Source organism: Microtus oregoni, unplaced genomic scaffold (genome assembly GCF_018167655.1).
Source record: "Microtus oregoni isolate MIOR12 unplaced genomic scaffold, Mior012 000019F_ref0000042, whole genome shotgun sequence".
NCBI lineage: Eukaryota > Metazoa > Chordata > Mammalia > Rodentia > Cricetidae > Microtus > Microtus oregoni.
In genome coordinates, this window is record NW_024543078.1 from 39,039,964 (window position 1) to 39,062,611 (window position 22,648).

Genomic DNA, 22,648 nt, shown 5'->3' on the forward strand with positions numbered 1-22,648 from the left:
GGGATTCCTTCGACCTGGGAGGTCATGTGACTAGTGCCAGGATGGGATTCATGGGCGAACCCTGCCTCGACGCAGCCAGACTATGGGAGATCATCCATACTGTAGTCCTAATCTTGCCCTGTGCCAGCCCCTGAGATATCACTTGCGAACAGCTGGCTTGATGGCACCACTGTGCCTCATCTCTAGTCATTCCTGTTCTCCTTCCAGAGGGTGCAGTGGATGGGGCCTTTGTGATCCCTGCAGACATGGATTGCATACACACCTGACTAGGAATGGTGGCTGCAGTGTCCAGGACAACACCCGGTGCCTGGCCCTGCGTGGTTCCTGAAGGAATAGCACTCGGTGTGCATAGCCTGGCATAGAGGGCAAGAGCTCCAAGGCCTATGGTCCCAAGCTCCACAGCCACCAGATCAAAGCTGGACTTACAGATCAAGTCTCCCTGTCAGCCTCACCCAGCGCTGGTCCCCTACTGAGCCCCACAGGAGGTTCTTGTCTTCAGAAACCTCAGGAGAGCATGCTGGGGCCAGGTGAGGTTTGTGCCCAGAGCACTGCCTCTGCGACTCCTGTCCCTTGACTTGCCTCCTCTTCCCTCTGAAGTACAGTGTAGGACTGATGCCCCCGGATGCCTCAGACACCCTGGGGCTCCAGATGCTGCAGCTGTTTTCTGCAATAGAAGGAAGAGCATGCCTTCTCACGCCACTGAGGTCAGAAGGCAGCGGTGACACATGGTTGAGACACTAGGGTTGGCTCAGGGCATCAAGCAGCCTGTTCCTGACATCTGTTAGCTGGGTGGGATTCTATGTGTGATCAGAGCCAGCTGGGAACACACTATTGTTTTACTGATGTGCTGGCCTACCTGTCCTTCCCATCGGAAGTGGGCTGACATGGCCTAGAGGTAACAGGTTAGACCTCAATCTACTACCTCTCTGTGGAGAAAAGAAGGGATGGGGTGCTGGAGCTTCTGTCTACACAGCGTGGGCTGCAGGCTTCTCTCCGGAGTTGCCAAAGCACGCAGAGCCCTGGTGCTCATGAGCCATAGTTCTCATCCTATGAAGAGCAGAAGGGTTCAGACCATAGCAAAGAGACAGACAGGTACCATCTGAGGCCAGAGAAAGGATAGAAAAGGAGAGGTTGAACTAAAAGCTTAAGGTTGAGGCATAAACCTCACCTGCTGTTGACCTCTGGCCCTTGAGAGTGGAACACAGCAGAAATGGGTTCTGGTACAGCAAAATCCAGAGCTGTGACAGAGAGCACAAAATCAGGATGGAAAACAGCCAAGATGGTGAGGCCTGGCCATGAGAGACAATCCTAAAGAAGGAGGGGTCAGAATAACCACGGTGGGTACCAGCAGTGACAAAGGCTGGAAATGGTGAGCGATGCAGGAGGGGCAACTAGAGGGGAGAAGAGAAGGCAAGAGTGTGGCGAGTCCTTGTGCCGTGTTGCTTCTTCCTTACCAAGAAGCTAATGGGCTGAGAAACGCCATTGGTTCAGCTGCGGATGACGAACAAGCATAGGCTGTGAAGCCCAAGCAAGTGCACACCTTCCCAGCCCCAGCCTGCCCATCCTGCTACATCTGGCACTTCTGGCGGGAGGGGGGGGAGGAGCACTCAACAATCGATCCTCTGTGACCGGCCGCTACCTCAAGGCTGCAAGATAAAGCAGTCAAGGGACATGGCCTAGCCTAGGGTAGCCCTGGAAGTTCCTATCATCCTCGCCAATGGTGAAACCACAGAGTGGAAACACACAGAGCAGGCAGACTTCTGAAGGAGAGACACAAATGGTGACCATTCCCGAGTTCTTGAGTCAAAGTCAGAGGTCAGTTGAGATGGCCAGCAGTCTGGCAATTACAGGCTGACACTTTCAAAGGCTAGCCGGGTCAGGTGTGGGGGCAGATGTCTACAGACCCAGCAGTCTGGAGGCTGAAGCCAAAGTAGAGTCAAAGCCAGCCTAAGCTAAATAAAAAGACCCAATTTCAAAACCACAACCAAACAAGACAAAGGCCAGGTGGTCCAATTCCTTAGGTGTGGTTCCAAGCCTCACCTCACACTAGGCATCCCTGCTGCAGGGCTGATGGGAAGAGAAACCATGGCTCCAGGAGATAAGGAGCAACACAGCACACAACATGCATAGCAATAGAGCAACAGAAAGCAGGAGAACAAATTCTCCACAATTTGTGTAAACTTGGCTATGCAAAATAGAACTAAAGACATCTGTAAACCCAGAGGCATCAACACAAGAGAGTGAACAGTCAGTAAGAGATCAGAAAAAGGTGTCTGCTATGAACACCCGAAAGAGGGATGCTATGGGCAAAGAGGAAAACTAGCAAACCAGCTATACAGTGAGGCAAAGGAAAAAGAGAACATAGCCCACAGGGGGCCAAGCTTTGCCTCCCAGGTTGGCAAAATGTGTAGTGGAGTCTGTGTTGGCAAAGATGGGCACACCCTGGAAGATGCACGTTGTGTACATTAATCAGGGCTTCTCTGGGAAGTCTTTGACCTTTGTGGTGTTGATTCTAGACCCTGGAATAGATTCTTCTTTTAAACTGTTTTTATTGGAGCTATACTTTTTTCCCACTCCCCTTTCTTCCTCCCCTCTTCCCTTCCACCCTCCCCCCTGCCCACCAAGCTCCCCATTTATTCAGGAGATTGTCTTTTCTCCTTCCTAGGTGGATCCATGTTTGTCTCTCTTAGGCCCTGGGGTAAATTCTAAAAAAAAAAGAAAAAACAAAGGAAGCTGTACAAGGCTAACAACACAGAAACTGAAAACACAGAGTAACTGAACTAGGTCCACTGACACGATACCGTTTCATTCAGAGTAGCGGGTTTCTTTTCATCTTGAATTCTGTGTGCACGGGTGTTTTCATCTTGAATTCTGTGTGCCACGGGTGTTTTCATCTTGAATTCTGTGTGCACGGGTGTTTTCATCTTGAATTCTGTGTGCACGGGTGTTTTCATCTTGAATTCTGCGTGCACGGGTGTTTTCCTGCAGGTTTGTCTGTGTACTACTTATTTGCCTGCTGCCCATAGGAAGCCAGAAGAGGGCAGTAGAGTCCTCAGAACTGGAGTTACAGACGCTGTGAGCTGCTGTGTGGGTGCTGGGAATTGCACCCAGTTCCCCTGGAAGAGCAGTCAGTGCTCTTAACCACTAAGCCGTCGTCTCCCCAGCCCCTAGAGTTGTGTTTTAAGAGAACTTTGTGAAGAAATGCTCACAACATCGTGCTTTTAGTAGAAAAATAAAACTATTCACAAAACGTGGAAATTTTTATTTACTTCTTTTAGTCTTCTTAATGTTTTTAAAGTTTTTACAATGAACAGGGACCACACTTACAATCAGAGGTTTTTTTTAAAAAAGGGATCCGTGTCATTTCTAAAGCAAATACTTCTGTAGTGTCCAGGGTGGGAGACAGACTTGAGTGGTTTTCATCCTCTGGCAAGCAGCCAATGGAGTTGGCACCAAAGAATGTTTTGAGTCAGGAAGCTAAGGCCAGGTGGGAGAAAACCAGCTTTTTAAAACCGTCAACTTTCACTGGGCAGTGGCGGCTCATGCCTTTAACCTCAGCACTCAGGAGGCAGAGGAAGGTGGATCTCTGCAAGTCCTAGGCCAGACTATTCTACACAGAGAAACCCTGTCTCGAAAAACCAACCAACCAACCAACCAACCAACCAACCAAACAAACAAACAAAAAGACAAATTAACAAACTAAATAAAGTCAACCTCCCCCCCGCCCAAAAGTTCATCTCTGACCACTGAACACATAGATAAGAAGCCAGCAGAAAGCAAAGAACTAAAGAACACAGGCTCCAGAAGATTCCGCAGGGTCAGTGCATCTGTGCCGACCAATGACAATGAGCTGCCACCCTTGGGTGATGGTGCTGGTTGTTGAATCAGCCGGGACTAGAAGACCACCTGGGGAGGGACTTCTCCAGCAGGGCCCATACTCTCTCCCAGGCCCATCTGCTTCCATGCGTTGGTCCCGACAGGGGCAACCCTCCACCTTCTAGCCACACACACTCCAGGGAAATGGGGGACTCCAGCCTTGAAGGTAGGTCTCTCGTCACAGCTCCCTGCTTCTCTCCCACTTGTAGCACAGAGAGGTAAGTTTCACACACTGGACAGAAGCCTGTGAGCACAGGGCCTACCCACGCTTCATTATACACTCCATGCCACATTCCACCAGAGGCCACCTGCCAGATGAGGAGTGAACCCCATGACTAAGTCATAACAGCAGTGAAATGACTCCTGCTGCTTGCAGAGACTGAAAGTAACTGTCCCCTTCAGGGACACCAAGGAGAGGCAGACATTAGCATCTGAGTTTGTCTCCCAGCTGCAGAGTTAGAGGAGAATCACGGCCCGCTTGTGATGGATAATCCTGACTGTCAACTTGACTGCATACAGAATGCAACTGAAACAAGATGCTGGGCACTCCTGTGAGGGATTTTCTTAGCCAGGTTATCTGAAGCGGGAAGACCCACGGTTACTGTGGGTGACACCTAGTCACAGGCCACACAGAAGGACAGAGGGGAAGGAAACTTTGCTTTCTGCCTGCTTGTCCTTACCCCACTGGTCATCTAGCCTGTTGTTGAGACAGTCCTTCAACCATATTAGAATCAGCTTACCCAGGACTGCAACATGGACTGAAGTGAGCAGTTCCCCGGGAATCCTCCAGGGTGACAGCCTCAAACTGGGACTGCTGAGACATCAGCCTATGGACTGAACAACTGCCAGGTTCACATCTTTACTGGCATGAGCAGCCATTGCTAGAGTCTCAGACTGCATCCTATAAGACAACCTAGCAAATCCCCAAATACACACACACACACACACACACACAGAGTTTTGTTCCTTTAGAAAGCCCTGACGAATAGAGCACCCCTGTGCATGAGACCACATGCGTCATGAGAAAACTTGGTCACAATGTTGTCCTACTAGCCAGACCTGAGGTCTCACTCTGCATTTCAGCAAATGTTCTGCCTGCATGTGGCTGGCCTCTTGCCTCTGTTTGAGAACACACTATTGTATCATCTCCTTGTAGTCCTGAAGGACCTGCCACGTCCATCTGGTTCCTGGGTGGGTTCCGGTACCTGGCTTGGCCCCTGAGACATGTGCTCATGACACAGAACACATGACCAGTGCTCCCATGCCAGTTCTGCCAGTGCCGGGGCAGGAGTGATAGGCAGGTGGCCGTAGGCTGACTTCTTCCAGTTCCGTAAAGCACAGTGCTTGGCCCACATATGGCTGTCTGAGGTTCTGGTCTCCTGCCAAATGCTTGCTCTTCAGACCCTCTGTATCTTCTAAACAGGCTTCCTGGGAGGTGGGAGGTCTTCTGAGCCACCAGGTGGGTTGTCTCACCTTTCCACAGCTGAGTTTTGAGTGTGTGCTGAGCTGGACTGGGTCTAAATGCAGAGGCATGTTGTGAAGAGCCCTGCTCAGGGTGGGAGAAGCTTCCAGATGTTAGATGTTTGCTGGCTGTTACCTGAACAAATAGGAAAAAGAGCAAGTCAAAACTTAAAAAAAAAACACAAGTCTTCCATTAAGGAATTTTTGGGTTTTTGTGACAGCCTTGTATGAAAATAATTCACTCACCAATAAACTGAGCCAGAGGCCTCAAGGTAGCCATTGGCAGCCTTTGGGAAGTTAATTCATTCCAGTTGACTCGGCTATGAAGCTGGAGCTGCCTCAGGAACAGGAGAGACCTCTGCAGTAGGAGTCCACAGCGGCACCATCTACAATAGCGGGAGGGTGGCTGTAGCCCTGCAGACACCAGGGTCTGATTGAATGCACACCAGCCCAACCTTGTCTGGGCTCTACTTTTTGGTAAAGGTAAGTGGGGTTATCTCCAAAAAGAGTCTGGTGAGGTCTTGGGCTAGAGGTTAGGAAGCCAGGTGGAGAAGAGGGTTTGGAGCTCAGAGCCATCTGCCTAACATCAGGAGCAAGCACCCTGATGTCCATCCCTGGGCCACGAAACTTAACACCTCGTCCCTTCAGACCCAAAAGAGTAAAGTCCCTCTAGACAGACTTCTTTACATCTGACTTGTTTAGATTTGTCTGGAAAGCATGCAAACATTCTATATGTCATTCTAAAACTGAGTTAAATAGAAGTGGTGGTTCCTATAAGTCTATGCAAAGTTCAACACCGCAAGAACAGGCAATTTCAAGTCACTTTGGTTCTTGTTTGGTTGGTTTTGAGACAAGTTCTCACTCTGTAGCCCAAGCTGGCTTCAAATTTGCCATTCTCCTGCCCCAGCTTGCCAAGGGCTGAAACTACAGGCGTGCATCTGACAAGGCAACCGACTGACTGTGTACTGATGGATTATGCCCTACGGACAGAAAATTACCTAAAAACCATGGACCATGTGAAGAAGTTGAACCCCTCACATAAACACTTGTAGGATGGAAGTAACCTCAGGCATGTGGAAAATAGCTAGCTGCCAGATGACCTGCATGTTCTACTCCTAGAGACCCAAAATAATGAAAACACCTGTCCACACAAAACTGGAAAAAGAATTCCACAGCAACATTACCAGCCACGAAACACCCTACACAGCTGTCAGCTGTGAAGGGAGAGACATGGCAGGGCCCTCCACACAGTGAGGAGACACAGGGGAGATACATGGCAGGGCCCTCAGCACAGTGAGGAGACACAGGGGAGATACATGGCAGGGCCCTCAGCACAGTGAGGAGACACAGGGGAGATACATGGCAGGGCCCTCCGCACAGTGAGGAGACACAGGGGAGAGACATGGCAGGACCCTCAGCACAGTGAGGAGACACAGGGGAGAGACATGGCAGGGCCCTCAGCACAGTGAGGAGACACAGGGGAGAGACATGGCAGGGCCCTCAGCACAGTGAGGAGACACAGGGGAGAGACATGGCAGGGCCCCTCCGCACAGTGAGGAGACACAGGGGAGAGACATGGCAGGACCCTCAGCACAGTGAGGAGACACAGGGGAGAGACATGGCAGGGCCCTCAGCACAGTGAGGAGACACAGGGGAGAGACATGGCAGGGCCCCTCCGCACAGTGAGGAGACACAGGGGAGAGACATGGCAGGGCCCTCAGCACAGTGAGGAGAAACAGCTGGAGGAGGGCACCGAATGTCACTCTAGCTGTAGTGTCAATGACCCTCGGAAACACTGCTCAGGAAAAGAGGAGGGTCATGGAAGGGCCTGCACGGTATGACTTAGTCTCAATGTCCACAGTCAGAAGATCAAAGATGCTAAAAGCAGATCTGAGGTTACCAGTGGCTAGGGAGTAGGCAGGTTAGGAGCTTCGGCCACAGTGGCTTCTACAGTCCCGTCCCACAGTGTGTAGAGGAGCAAAGAGCCATGCGGTGAGCGGGAGAGCCTCGGGATTTAGGACAGACACAAGATCCTGACCAGCTCTTCCCACAGGCTTCTAGGGAGCGTGGTGACCATCTGCTGCACAGGAAGGGATGAGGGATGGGAAGGAGCATCTGCCCATGGCCCAGAAGCTTCTGCCCCCTGGTATGCGAATACACTCCTCCTACATCTGTGCCCTACCTTGTCCTTTGCCTTGTCTCAACCTGTACACACCCAACTGTGTTGGATTCCAGGACCTCTGAGTGGAGACCCTCTCCTACCCTCCCTCCCTTGTCCAGGTAGGTCTCCAACAGGCAGAGTTCTAAAGACATCACAACAATGTATGAACCACTCAGTCTGGGCTGGCTTCTTTGCCCCTCCTCCTACCCCCAACATAAAGACAAAATAAACCATGCAATCAACATCAGTGATGCTTGTCAAAAGCTGCTATGGACAGAACACTCAGGTGAGAGGCAAAGACAGAGGCCTCAGTTCTAAAGAAACGTGTCTACTCTAGACCCTACTATGATATCACCAGACCACAGCAGGGAGGGGTCTTCTAGGGAGGGAAGAGCCACAAGGAACAGAGGGAGTACAGAGGTGAGGAAGGCCAGGGGTCTTGGGATACTGCCCAAGAATTTGCCCAAGGGTAGCCTCAAGAGTTCAGCACGGCTTTGTCCACAGTCAGGGTTTCTGGGAATCTCTTTCCAGCTGTGTAAGCCCACCAGGTATGGTGGTGAAGAAAGGTCAGCAGGCTGTGTGCCTAGTTCCCACTACACCCATTAACCATGGGCTACACCAGGGTTAGAATGAGATACCAAGATGAAAGGGGGCGACCCTGTGCCAATATTACCTGAAAGATACCCCTGGAGATCATCGGTAAGTATTTAACTTAGTGTGGGATGGGAACCTCCAGGGGCCGGTCCATACCTCATCCTTTCAGACATCAAGGCCTTGGGACCAGAACCTGTTGATGGCCAAGAAACCCCACGATGAAGCATCTCAGTGCTTTGAGAATTGGCCAGGACATGTTCTGAATGCAAGAGGATAATAAGTCTGGTCCCTAGAACAGAATCAGCACTTACCTGGAGTCCGACAGGTGCTGGGGTTCTGTCTGGGCCACGTCTTCTCTTGCATTATCACCCAAGGCCACAGAGGACTTCTCAGGGTCCTGATTTCTGGTCTCTGGCTCTGACAGGCCTTTGACCTCACCCTCTCCTTGCAACCTGCTTGCTTTGTCCACCTGAGGCCCTGAGGTGTGTGCCAGGCACTTGTTGGAAGCAGGAGCTTTGGGCTCCTGCCCACTGGAGGCATCTTCTGCAGGCAAGGTGACATTGGAGGAAGGCCAGACTTCATCTAGTCTCTCAGGCTCTTTGTCCCCAGCCTTGGCTAAGCTTACAGAAGGGTTAGAGGCACTAATGATGCTCCCTGGACCACATTTCTCCCGCAGGCGCTCCACTGCATCCTCCCTGCTGTCCCCACAGCTCCCACAGCACACACAGGAGTGGAGGAGGCAGTTGGTGGCTGCAGTGCCGACTTTGTGTGAATTGTCCGCTGTCCCCTCTGCCCTGGGCTCCAATGGGGTAATACCGTGGCCTGTGGCTTCTTGAGTGGCCACGGCTGAGTCCAAGGAGGTGGGAGACTTGGGATTGAAGATGACTGTGGCCGAGAGTTTCATGCCCCCGGTCCGATGTGCAATCATCTCGGCGGTCTCAGCATCATCTACACTCACCTCCCAGCCGTCCAGGTACAGCTGTGAGTCCAGGCAGCTGCAGGAAGTGGAGCCCACAAGGCTGGCCAGCTTTATTTTGTCGTCCTCAATGTTGTTGTTGCTCCGGTCTTCCTCCTTCACCAAGGAAGGTGCACCCACCCCCACCTCTCCACTCTGGCTGTTCTGTCCTCTCTGTTGAGCACAGCCCTCCCCGTTACCTGTCAACTCAAATGTACACCCTGGGGATTCCGACCTGGCAGGAGACTCTGTCACCTCCACATCATCCATGAAGAATACCCTTTCCTCCTCGTCACTGCCCGATTTCAGCTGGGCTCTGGCTGGAGAGGCTTCCCCTCGGGGGCTGGCCTCTGGGCCTGGCCTATGTGCTGGGGACTGGGAGGCACTGGGCGGGGAAAGCAGAGATGACATCTCATCTCCAGCTCTGTGGACCATGCGGCTAAGTTCCTCCAACTCCTGATCATCATACTGCATTGAGCAGGCCAGTTCTGCCTCTGGGTTGCTGGCACTGGCTGAAAGTGGCTCCTCAGGGGGAAGGGAGGCAGAAAAGGTTGGTGCCAGGGCACTGGGTGCCTGGGCATCTGCCCGGATGGGGAGCTCCACATCCTGAGAAACACAGAGGCTCCGCTCCAGTGTGTGCAGCTCTTCCTCAGTCAGCGCCTGCAGCAGATCCCTGCAGGTCAAGACAGAAACCAGGCTGAGGGTCTCTCTCAAATGTCACAGTAGCCTCTGCCAACTGCAGAGGCGATCCCCCAAAGCTGACACCCACACTGAAGAGTCGGGCAGCAAGCACTTGTGCTTGGCACGCACTGTGCCCTCCACTTTAAAAGGAAGCTCTCTTCTTTCTCATAGGGGTGGAAGTGCAAGTAGCTATAATTATATTTGTAAATTATATTTTTAAATGAGATTCTGGAACCTCTCACTGGGAATGCTAAAGCCCTCACTGGCCAGAAACATAGCTCAGTGGTGAGCATTTGTCTACCATGCATGAGACTTTGATCATAGGAATATTGTGACTGTATTAATAAAAGCTTTTCATTTTGTTTTTAGTTTTTTTGGAGACAGGATTTCTCTGTGTAACAGTCCTAGTTGTGCTGGAACTAGCTCTTATAGACCAGGCTGGCCTCAAACTCAGAGATCCGCCAGCCTCTGCCTCCTGAGTGCTGTGATTAAAGGCGTGTACCACCACCACCCAGCCAATACAAGCTTTTTAAAAAAATTATTTATTTCTATTTTATGTATATGGGTGCTTTGCCTTCATGTATATCTGTGTACCATGTGTACCTGGTTCCCACGAAAGCCAGAGAGGGCATCAAATCCCCTGGAAATGGAGTTACAAATGGTTGTGAGCTACCATGTGAGTGCTGGGAACCAAACCCTGGTCCTGTGGAAGGGCAGTCAGTGTTTTTAGCTATGAGAAGCAATCTCTTAAGCACCAATAAAAACTTTAGAGCAGGTTTTCTCAACCTTCCTAATGCTATGACCCTTTAATACAGTTCCTCATGTTGTGGTGACCCCCAACCATAAAATTATTTTGTTGTTACTTCATAACTATGATTTTGCTACTGTTATGAGTGGCAATGTAAATATTGGATGTGCAGGATATCCTCATGAGACCCTCAAAGGGGTCATGGCCCACAGGTTGAGAACCTCTGCTTTAAAGACTACCATCAACACATGTTTGTTTACCTAGGAACACTCGTCTTTAAAAGAAAAAAAAAACAACTATTACTAAGGACCGGCCATATGCCTTCCAGGCTCTGGACACCAGCGGTTTTGCAGGAAGAAGGCAAGCATGGCCTAGCCACCTAGGGTTCTCTCCTAGGTGGCTGAGGCTGGTTTAAGCATCTGTACAAACAACATGCAGTCGACAGTAATGACAACGGCTAGGAAGGGAATATAAGCCAAAGAGAGAGCACAGGGCCCCTGGCTGAGTTTGGAATGCTTTCCTCAAGAAGGGGACACTAAAGCTGAGACTTGGACATGCAGCCTGGTTTTGTGACAGTGGCTGGGATGAGTCTAAGGCAGGGCCGACAGATCCACCCACCAATGTGTCTCCCAGATGATCCAAATCCTGTCAAGTCTAAGGCAGGGCCGACAGATACACCCACCAAAGTGTCTCCCAGATGATCCAAATCCTGTCAAGTCTAAGGCAGGGCCGACAGATACACCCACCAAAGTGTCTCCCAGATGATCCAAATCCTGTCAAGTCTAAGGCACGGCCGACAGATCCACCCACCAATGTGTCTCCCAGATGATCCAAATCCTGTCAAGTCTAAGGCAGGGCCGACAGATAGACCCACCAATGTGTCTCCCAGATGATCCAAATCCTGTCAAGTCTAAGGCAGGGCAGAGAGATACACCCACCAATGTGTCTCCCAGATGATCCAAATCCTGTCAAGCTGACAATGAAGATCAACAACAGTTGGCAAGTAGCTGGACACAACAGGTCTGTGGCCTCGCTGGCAGCTCTGCCCTGGGCCCTCACGAACACATCCTCTCTGGTCCATGTGTAATAGAACCTTACTTAGCCTGATGGAATGAGATTTTTCTTTTTGATTGGTTTTCTTTATGTATTTTGGAGTTAAATTTTTTTTTGGTTTTTCTAGACAGGGTTTCTCTGTGGCTTTGGAGCCTGTCCTGGAACTAGCTCTTGTAGACCAGGCTGGCCTCGAACTCATAGAGATCTGCCTGCCTCTGCCTCCCAAGAGCAGGGATTAAAGGCGTGCGCCACCACCGCCCAGCTGGAGTTAAGTTCTTAATGAACCTATTCTCCAATTCTTCAGCCCAGATTTCATTCTCTTGCAGATGCTTATTGGTAAGTGGCATTTTTAAATGTAATAACGCCTAATGCATCATATTTTTAGTGGTGCTGAGAATTGAATCCAGGGCCTCACACACACTAGGTAAATGCTCAACCCTTTATCACCAATCACACATTCTTTTACAGTTAGCCCTTCTGTGTCCTGTTTAGGAGATGGCTATCTATTGGACTATTACAACGATCTTGACTGTTTTTCTCCAAAAGCTCAATAGTTTCTCTTTTTACATTTATACCTCTATTCTATCTGGAAATGATTCTGTATGTGATTGCAGTAGCAAGATAAATGCATAAATGAGACTGGTGTGGAATATTAATTTAAGATGTGTTACATTTGTTTATGGTGTAGAGCATTTGTTTAATAATGCAAAGATGTGTTGCATTCTTTTATGTTGCATTTGTTTAACTCTGTAAACCTGTGTTACTCTGCCTGCCTAAAACACCTGATTGGTCTAATAAAGAGCTGAACAGCCAATAGGTAGGCAGGAGAGGAATAGGCGAGGCTGACAGGCAGAGAGAATCAATAAAAGGAAAAAATGAGAAGGAGAGAGGAGAAAAGGAAGAGGGAGGACACCAGCAGTGACACTGCAAACCATGGAGTAAAAAGTAAAGAACGGTGTACAGAAACAGAGAAAGATAAAAGCCCAGAGACAAAAGATAGATGGGATAATTTAAGAAAAGCTAATCAGAAACAAGCCAAGCTAAGGCCGGGCATTCATAAGAAACAGTAAGTCTCCTTGTGATTATTTGAGAGTTGGGTGGCAGGCCCCCAAAGAGCAAAGAAAACAACAACAACATGAGACTTTTTTCTCCTATTAATTCCCATTAGCTCAGCCCATTTACTGGAGAAAAAATAAAATGCCGCACTGTTCTGCAACACCTTATTGCCATTGCCATAAGTTGGGGAACTGCATATTGGTCCATATGATCTGTTCATATTTTATTTGTGGGAGGCTTATAAATAATGATTAAATTCTCTTAATACATACTGTATTTCTTCTGTCAGCTGATTACTTTGTAAAATTTGTTACTTTAACTCAACTTGTCAAATTCACTGACGGAATTGTTCATAGTATCTGTGACGTTTGTAGTGATGTCTCCTATCCATTATTTTTCTTTCTTACTTTTATTTCCTTTCTTAATTTTGTATTGGCTGGACTTGAACCCAAACACTGGAGTTATAGGTGTGTGATACCATGCCCAATTTTTCGCTTGTTTGTTTTGGTGTGTAGAGGTGTCTGTCTACTTTTAAAGCAATATTTTCCCCCCTCACTATTTTTAAGATTGTCTTTGTTGTTGGCAATTTTACTGTGACATGCACAGGGATGTTTTGTGTTTCTCTTGCTTGCGATGTGAGCATCCTGAATATTATGGGTAAACTTTCCATCAGTTTTGGAAAATCCTAGGCCACTTTCTTTGGATATTGCTTCTGCTTATTCTCTCTTCCCTTTCTGAGATCAACGGCGTGTGTTAGCCACTCGAGTGTGCTGCACGTGTCCCTCCTACAGATGGTTCTGTCTGCTTGCTTCCTCACTTTCTGTCTATGAGCTCCAGAGTGTGCTTCCTCTGCTGGTCTACCCTCAGCTTCAACGTCCATCTTCCCATACTCTGGAGTCTGAGTCTGCCCTTCTGAATCCCAGCTCAGCCTCCAACCTCCCAACCCTCCAATCCATGAACCTTCAACATTTGGCAAAAGTCTCCAGGGCAGACTGGCAATGAGTCTGGGGCATACATCTGTCTCCCAAGAGTGCAGGACTGTTCCTAAGGGGCTTTGTACCTGGGCTCCTCCTGCACCTGAACCCAGCGGCTACGCTGCCTGGCTGTCCCCAGTGCTGATTATTCTACTAGCCCACTGCACCTGGGTTCTGGCCTCCAGCCTGAACCTTGGGCAAAGAAACATTTGCCTGGAATTGTCAAATACTTCCTGGGAAGAAGAGCCAGGTATCTCTGTGCCTAGTTCTCTCCTAAGCCCACAGAGCTTCCTCTCATTACCCCAGCGACTGCCCCATCCCTCCTACAAGAACCACCTCTGCCAAAGCATGGTTGTGCTTTCCTTCCTGGCCTCAGCATTGTCTGTGATTTCTCCTCATTTACTGTCATCCCTTGTCCTGGAACCAAGAAAGGCAGATCCTCAGCCTCTAAATCTAAGGTCTGCATTCCATTCAGAGGGAGAGGGAAACAGCAAGAGCCATCTACAGGATAAACTGAACTGTCAAGTAGACTGAGTACCCTGCTCCCAGTCTGCTGACTCACCGAGGTCCCAAGACTTCAAGGCTGCCCACTGGAAAAGCCCATAGGTGTCTCTTCTTGCGGTGTCTATTCTGGCATAGTTCTATGTTCCATGCACCCTCAAAGAAATTCTGGCCTCGATGGCTGTGCCTGAGACCACTCTGTGCTGTGCCTGAGGTCACCCTGTGCTGAGCCTAAATCCACCCTATACTGTGCCTCACTGGCTGTGCTCAGTGCAGGGTCTAAGGAAGCTCTGGATATTCGGATAGACCCATGGATGGTGCTACAAAGACCCATCCAGCACAGTCGCTCACTGTCTAGAGCCAAAGGAGGAAACACCAGGAAGACACTCAGGAGATGGGTGGTCGTGGCCTCTACATTGTTTCCAGCCCATCATGAGGCCATCCCTAGGGTATGAACAACCCATCCCACCAAGTCACTGGGCAGAATGCTCAGTCCAACAAGAGAAAGGTATGATACAGCAGAAGAGATTCGGCACATCCACAGAAGCCTAGCAAACGAGGACTGACATATGAGCTTCCTGAAAGGAACTTCGGGGCTTTCATGAACTGAGAGCAAACACTGAGCTCTGTGGTATACCCAAGGTTGGGCAGTGTGAAGTTTATGATCCCTTAAAGCTTGGCACGCAAGAGCTGCCAACCACTCTGAGGTCCAGGCAGAGCAGATAAAGGCTGGCTTCAGCCACTGTGGACATAGGTATCACACAGGAGGGTGTGTGGCCAGCTCTCATTGATTCAGGGGGCTGAGCACTTGACTTCAACAACCGTCCCCCAGCCCTCACCTTATTTTCCGCAGCAACGTGTGGAAGGGCCGGAACAGCTCGGACATATCCTCCACCTTTCGGTCCAGGTTCAGGGGTCCATCTGCATAGACCACAAGGCCACTGCATTCAAGACACACAAGCCAGTTTGGTTAGGCTCTACGGGCCTCTGAGCGAGCCCTGTAATTTCAGCTTCAACACATGTAAGAAGACTGACAGTCAGCTGGAACCTGGGGCAGCCCCAGAGCAGAGCTTAGCAATAGCTTGCCCCTTCGCCTCCTACAAACAGAGTTTCAGTAAGGCAAGGGAAAGGTGATGCCAGTTACTATCCAGACTTTGCAGTCAAGTTTATTAGCTTGGTTCACAGCGGGGATCTGAGAACCATGGAGTGTATTTCCTCACCTCAATGCTGCAGAGAAATAAGATGGAGATGTATTACCAACATCTACCTCAGTGAAAGTGAAAAACAGGATCTGTAGAGGCTCATAGGACTCAGGCCTGAAGCTGTCCCTTCAAAAGCCAAGCATGAGCTAGAAGAACAAGTTCCTATACCACCCGTCAGGGTAGGAAACAGCCTGCTGCTGTCTACCCCAGACCACACCGACCCTTCCCCAGATGCCCCACCTGAGGCTGGGGCTGTCTTCACTGTCCCCTCCCTGTACCGAGCACCCAGTCAACACCTGCTGAAAGACAGCAGCACGCAGGTGCCGCATTCGGGCAGCCCTAATCATCATCTCATCGTGACAGCCACCTCCACTTGACACCACCTGGAAGCTCCAGAGCCACTGCCCAGCTCTGAGAGTGCCTCCACCAGCCAACTCCCAACTCATCTCCTTCAGGACGTTATGCCTGGACCCTTCTCCAGTATCTCCTCCGGCGCCTCTGGGGCCCAGGCGCTCACGTTGATGTGTCTCAGGAGCCCACTGAACATTTACCTGTGCCTCTGCTCCCTCATTTGAGCACATAGTAGGGCTATTTGGGCTTTCTGCTTAGAGATCCCTACTTGTTTCCATAGCTATGACATGGTCTCCTTGCCAGCAGAGCCCCAGCTGCCACCATCCCACCCAGAATCCCTGTCAGTTCCTCACGGTCTTCTTTAAGACCCAGGTTGGTAAGAAAAGTGACAAACAGGATGAAAGGGACTATTTTCCACTTAGAAGGTTGGATTCTGTGTGCAAAGCAAGAATCAAAAGTCATAGAAGAAAATAGGTACTGTGCTGCCTCTGGACTCGGTGATCTGCTAAGCTCACACCAAGCAAAAGCAGGTTGTGATGAGGGCTATATAAAAAAGGCCAAAACTGAGAAAGGGAAGAGCGTGAGACTCTGTGTGTGTGTGTGTGTGTGTGTGTGTGTGTGTGTGTGTGTGTGTCTGTGTGTGTGTGTGTGTGTGAGAGAGAGAGAGAGAGAGAGAGAGAGAGAGAGAGAGAGAGAGGGGCGGGGGGTGGGGGACAGAGACAGAAAGAGAGAAAACAGGCTTATGAGTTTGGAGAGTAAATTCAAATTGCATGGGGCAGGTGGCAAGCAGGCTGGAGACACAGTGATGTGAAGTCACGACAGTATTCCTTCTTACTTAGGGGATCTGAGCCTGTTTTCTCCTTGAATTTCAACTGATTCTATGAGACCCACTGCACTATTGAGGGTAATATACCAAACTCAAAACTCTATTAATTGCATGTTAACTCATTTTAAAGATGCATTCACAACATCCAGACTGGGCTGTGGCTAAATATCTACACACAGAGCCAGTGACAACAGTGTGTGATGTGGCGGCCACGTTCCACAGCACTAACTGAAGAGTGCTCCTTCCTGCGCTAATGCTCCTGGCATCCTGATCTGGGATCCTCTGACCACAGATGGAGGGGTTTCTGATCTCTTAATTCCATTTCCTTGGCCTTCATGTCTTTCTAAGTGGCCAGGCCATCATTTTTATTTGTAGTAAGTTTGAAACACACTGTATGAATCCTTTTTGCTTTGTGTTTCCTTTTTGAAGTTTTTTTTTTCCTCTGTAGGCCCATGAAGGCTCCATAAGAATTTAAAGGCCAGACAGTGGTGGCACACGCCTTTAATCCCAGCACTTGGGAGGCAGAGGCAGGCAGATCTCTGAGTTCAAGGCTAGCCTGGTCTACTGAGTGAGTTCCAGGACAGCCAGAACTGTTACATAGAGAAATCCTGTCTTGAAAAACCAAAAAGAAAAAAAAAATTAAAGGCTAAAATGGTAAGTTTTATGTTATATGTTGTTTACTTTACCACCATAGTAAAAGCACTCGCGTTTCTGTTTACAGAAGAGTTAATAATTTTTACAGAGCGCTGAGGCTGTAACTCAGTTGGTAGAGCACCTGTCTGACATGCATGAGGCCCGGGTTCTAACCCCAGCAGTGTAAGCTTATAATGCCATCATGTAGGAGACGGAGACAAGAAGACCAGACGTTCAGGTCATTGTTTGGATACACAGCAAGGAACAGCCTGAGATACCTGAGACCCTAAAAAAAGGCCTGTTGGTGGTGGTGCATGCCTTTAATCCCAGCATTAAGGAGGCAGAGGCAGGTGGATCTCTGTGAGTTTGAGGCTAGCCTGGTCTACAGAGTGAGTTCCAGGACAGCCAAGGTGATAAATAGAGAAACTCTGTCTCAAAAAAACAAAACAAAAAAAACCTACCAAACAAACAGAAAAAGCAATCTTGTAGGACAGCATTTGGTGATGATCTTGTATCTAACATAGTGAGGATGCTTCCGTGACACTAGTGTTTCCCTCTAAGATTTTCGTGACAGAAGTATCACTTTTAATCAGTGCCTTGGTTTTGGATATTCGGTCCCTCAAATGTTTTCTTTAAAAGCAATAGTCTCTGGATAATCTGCATAAATATGTATCTGAGCCTTGACAGATCAAAGTGGCAAAATTCTACCAAAGCCCACTGTGCCCCTACCCTCCAGGCTCTATGGGACTGCAGTAAGTGCAGGAGGGAAGCCTGTCTTCCCATGGAGATACACAACCACACACAACCCTAATTATACCACTGCAGGACCAGAAAATAGGAGAGAGAGAGAGAGACCCATGCACCCCATGAATGAATGTGTAAATGTGGGTGGTGGAAGTGGTCACAAAGGACAAGGGATGTGAGGAGTCTGGGTGATACAAGTATGCTGAAATTAGTGTCAACCAGTACACGAGTCTAGCTGTGGTGAAACTGTGATCTGAGTATTTGTGGCTGGGTCAGATAGTAGGAAGTTGTACTTAGGGAATATTAAAAACCAAATAGGGTAAGCACAGCCATTATGTGAACCTGGAGGGACAGAAGAAAGAACTGGGGAGAAGGTGGATGCATGAGGCAGAGGCCAGGCTGGGGCATCCCTCGGGTGTGGGAAGGTCTGTTATCCAGGAGGTAGAGCTCTGGCAGGTTATGAACAAGGTGCAGTGTTCTTGTTTGAAGATGCCAGGACCACTGGTGCTCTAGGAGGGGAGGAGGTGTCACTACTCAGACAAGGGGGCAGGACTAAAGAGTAGGTGGGGCCAAGGGCCAGGCTCACACAGATGGCAATGGGTGGGGGGCGGTACTAGATCTGGCTACAGGGTTGCTGAGGTGTGGACAAACCTTGTGGGGAGAAATGGCTGATGCAGAGTGGACCCAGGTGTATCAGGGCATGGGCCTGTGGGATTCTGGGCTGGTAGGCAATAGTGGCCCTGTGGCACAGGCCCATGTTGGCCAACCAGATGTGCTGGCTGGAAAGTGACACTCAATCTATAGGATCGGGGTTCTTTATTCTTTTAAGGAACTGCTTTAAGATAAATACCTTAAAATTACACCTGAACATAAAGGGAAGCTGCTCCCCAGACCCAGCCTCTCCTGCACAGAAATGCCAGGACCCCCGGGATGAGCGTGGGACCAGGTACACAGGTCCTCAGCGGACAATGCACCTCACGATCCCTCAGACCCACACTTGGTTCTGAGGTTAGAGGCTTGCTTCTGAGGACCCTGTCATGAGCCAAACCTCCACTCTCTGAGTTCCGTGTTCCTGTATCTGCTCTCCTTTCCTATACCCTGCGTCTTCTCTGCCTTGTGGAGAGCCCTTCAATCATCGCAGCTCTTTCCAGACCTCCTTACACCCTGAGTAGAAGGAGTGTCCTGTCTACCTCCAGACGCCACCTAGAACAAAACTCACACCCACAGTGGCCTCATTAACTCCAGGACTAGTGATCTGGGTGGGCTACTGACCCAGTTACCAGCAGTATGAACACTGACATCAGCACACAGAACATCCATGATGCTGGTCAGAGAGGAGTGGTCATTGTTCATCAGCCATACATGTCCAGGCACAGGTGAACAAACATGGAAAACAGACTCCAGGATAAAACTGAGTATGGTGGGGTATGCCTGTGGTCTGGTACTGATGGAGTAGAGGCTGGAGAAGCAGAAGTTCAGGGTCGTCATTTGCTACATAACGAGTTCAAGGCCAGCCGGGGTTATAGGAAACTATCTTAAACCCCACCCTCATCCTCCAACCAACAAACAACAAGAAAGAAAACAGATTCCAGAGTTAAATCAGGAAACAGTGAGAGCAAGGGCTGTCTGACACCTCTGTTTATTTTAAAACTAGTTTGCTGCCTAAGATAAACTGTAGGGTGCTCCCAGAGACTTTGGAATAAATTTTCTCCCAACCACACCTGCACTCACCCAGGAGCAGCGGACAGAGAAGGGAGGAAAAGCATACCCAGAAATGGCAGCTGGTTCTGCAGAGCTTCCCAGAAAAGCCAGCCCTTGGATGGGTAAGTGCCAGGTACTGTACTTCAAAGCACCTACAAGGGTCTGTTAAAACGAGGGATGGGTTTTTGTGTTACAGGATCAATTCTCAGAGACATAAAGATAAGGGTCAATACCTATTCTTAAAAACTCTCAGACCCTGGGCAGTGGTGGCACACGCCTTTAATCCCAGCACTCGGGAGGCAGAGTCAAGCGGATCTCTGTGAGTTCGAGGCCAGCCTGGTCTACAGAGCAAGTTCCAGGATAGCTCTAAAGCTACAGAGAAATCCTGTCTCAAAAAACAAGATAAACAAACAAAATCTCTCAGACCCATGCTGGTCAGCATAAACAAACAAGATTTAGAGTCCAAAGAGTTTTCTGTTTTATTTTTCAAAGAGGTAGGACCAAAAAAATACACCATTTCCTCTTACTGAACCACAGAGACACCTGTGAGCCAGCAGAGGCCTACAGGTCCTCCTGGGAACAGCCACTTCAGCCCACTTTATGAGAGCTGGGGGCAGCTCAACATCCTCAGAAGGCAAGACACCCCCAGATTCTGCTGATGAAGGGCATTTTAAAGGGGCAGCCCTGGAGTGTGATGTGGTACTCTGATATGTTGAAGAGAAGAGAGAGAACTCTGTAAGGAGAGGGGGAGTGTATGGGGAAGGAGACCAGAGGTGCTGGACCATTAGAGGGCTCTGGAAACACCAGCCATTGCTCAAACATTACTCTGAAGACATCTAAAATACACAAGCCAGAAGCCTGGCAAGGAGCAAGGCTTGGCACCAGCGCCCTGCACTTGCCTGTGCAATAGAAAAAAGTGCCCCAGTTTTGAGAGATCAGAACACTGACTGTCCTGAAGCAGCCCTCCACCCCCAAGTCCCCACTTCCCATGGGTAAGTATCTTCAGCAGGCTGCTGTGTCTGTCTTCTATGTTCCCAAGGTCCTGCTGTGGCCTAGATCTGGACCCATCGTGGACTCTATGCCCTCTCCTTCTCCCCACAGGATGCAACATCCCCACTCTGGGCCCAGCTATGCTCCTGCATTCCAGGTGGTATAACTGGACCATTCCCCAGACTGCAAACCCAGGCAGCCTTCACCAAGCTCCCCAACCCCATGAACACCCACCCGACAGAAAGATGGAGCACAGAGGGGGAAGAAGCTCCAACAGCTGGGCTCTGCCTGTGGCCCCGGCACTGAGAATGTCCAGCAAGTGACTGAGCACATTGTCTCTGAGGGATGTGAGGCCCCAAATCCTGCATGCTTTCCTGATGCCATGAACCCCACAAGAATCCAAAGGCTGACCTGTGAGTTCCTTGTTCTCCCCAGATCTGTTTTACCATTCTGATGGGAAAGGGCCCACCAAGTCTCCTATTTAGATAGGAGGCCACAGCTCACCTGAACCTACTGTGCTCCATCTCCCCACAGGCCAGAAGCTATTCGCTTAAACCAACCTATTCTTTGAGAGCTGAGGCCCCTCATCCTCCTGTCACCACCGAGCCTGCCTCCCACAGCCCTGCATGGTTACTCTATACCCAAGAGACCCAGCATGGTGTGTGGGCCCGAGTGGCAGGGCTCACTGTCTGTCTGTAACAGGAGCTCCCACAGCCCCCACCAGGGGAAGCATGAAGTTCTCTAAACACTTGGCTCCTCATCTGCCAAGGGAGAACAGGGGACCAGATTGGGACTGCTAGGGGTTGACAGGAGCTGAGTCTGCAGGGTGTGAGCACCATCACCAGTAGCCAGGAAGCGGAGGGCACTCACCACACAATGGCCAGCCGAGGAATGGTGAACATGAGGGCAGGTTCATAGTCGTCGATCATGTCCTGGGTCAGATAGCCGAAATCCAAGGCTCTGGCAGAGGGAAAGGGAGTGAGGGGTATTGGTAGGTAGACTCCACGTGTTGGGAGCAGAGCACCCACCCTTCCTAGTTAACCCCAGGGGACAGGCAGGTGAGGAGAGTGGCCTGTATTACATCAGTCATGCATGGAAGACAAGGCAGTGCTTTGCTTGGAAAGCCCCAGAAGAGTGGCCAAAGCTCAGTCTTTTTCCTGCCTGCTCCACCTGTCCCAGAAAAGAATGGAAGGGCAGGAGGTGGGTGGTATGTGTGAAGATACCCGTCATTCGGTCAGTGTCTGTCGTTACCCGTGCTTTGCCTACCCTTGAAGCCAAGGCAACTCAAGGGTCAAGCACAAACACGGGGCAAGAATATTCCCCAATCCAGCACTCCCAGAGAATCTAGGTTAGTTCCCGTCCCCCACCGTAAGCAGGTGGCTTTCCCAACATAACACCCCATAAACAGGTGCTGCACCATCAGGACTTCAAAGCAAAATGGATTTTCTGTCACCCTGTTTTCTGGCAATTTGAAACACTTGTGAAAGCAGACCCGGCGAATGATCAGCCTTTTAAAAATAACAACTTGTGGTGTGGTTTAGTCAGTTTCAAAGGCAGCACTACTGTCAACACTCTGGGTGAATCTCAGTCCCAGACTCTGGAGACTTTGACTGAACTGACAAACAAGGCCTGATGGAAGCAGCCAGGACCCAGCTACCTGCTGATCAGGCCTGCACCCACAGGGACCCCCGTGCTCTGTGAGGAGAGCAGAAGCAGGAGGAGGAAAGTGGGAGATGAGGACGCAGAGAGGAGAGGGAGGCAGGGGGCTAGGGAACTAGGGGATGTATGTGGGGGAGGGGGATCTAGACAGCAGCTGCCTACTAAGGGAGAGACTTCTGCTGTCTGTCTGGCTGTCACAAGACTCCACTAAAGCACCTGCCCTTCCAGCCCAGAGCAGAGGGAACCTGGGGAGAGAGTGAGTGAGGGCACTGCCTTCTGGGTACCAGCAGGCATGATGGGTAAGGAAAGCAGCAGGGTGCTGTCTCCCTAACCTGGGTGTCCCTGACAAGATGCCATCTAAGCAGCCTGCCCTCACCTCTCCACTGTCTCGCAGAACAGCACGATGACCTCCTGCTGCACATAGTACTCTCTGGGGGACTTCACAGGCACCATTGCTGAGACATAGCTGCAACATGGAGATT

At 49.9% G+C, this 22,648-nt stretch overlaps 1 protein-coding gene across 4 annotated transcripts in view; it reads right to left on the reverse strand.

The window, feature by feature from the left end:
- The window catches only part of LOC121459848 (lateral signaling target protein 2 homolog), a 96,583-nt gene that overhangs the window by 17,706 nt on the left and 56,229 nt on the right, over nt 1–22,648 (reverse strand). For 2 of the 4 annotated variants that reach the window (XM_041669906.1, XM_041669907.1), the window contains 4 exons: nt 22,543–22,632; nt 21,378–21,467; nt 14,900–15,001; nt 8,404–9,720 (listed from right to left, as the gene is read on the reverse strand). In XM_041669906.1, the coding sequence (XP_041525840.1) occupies nt 8,404–9,720; nt 14,900–15,001; nt 21,378–21,467; nt 22,543–22,632 (1,599 nt within the window). Of the gene's footprint in view, nt 1–3,723; nt 5,474–5,583; nt 5,724–8,171; nt 8,286–8,403; nt 9,721–14,899; nt 15,002–21,377; nt 21,468–22,542; nt 22,633–22,648 lie in introns of those variants that run through there. The other 2 variants (XM_041669908.1, XR_005975982.1) reach the window with 2 other exon arrangements.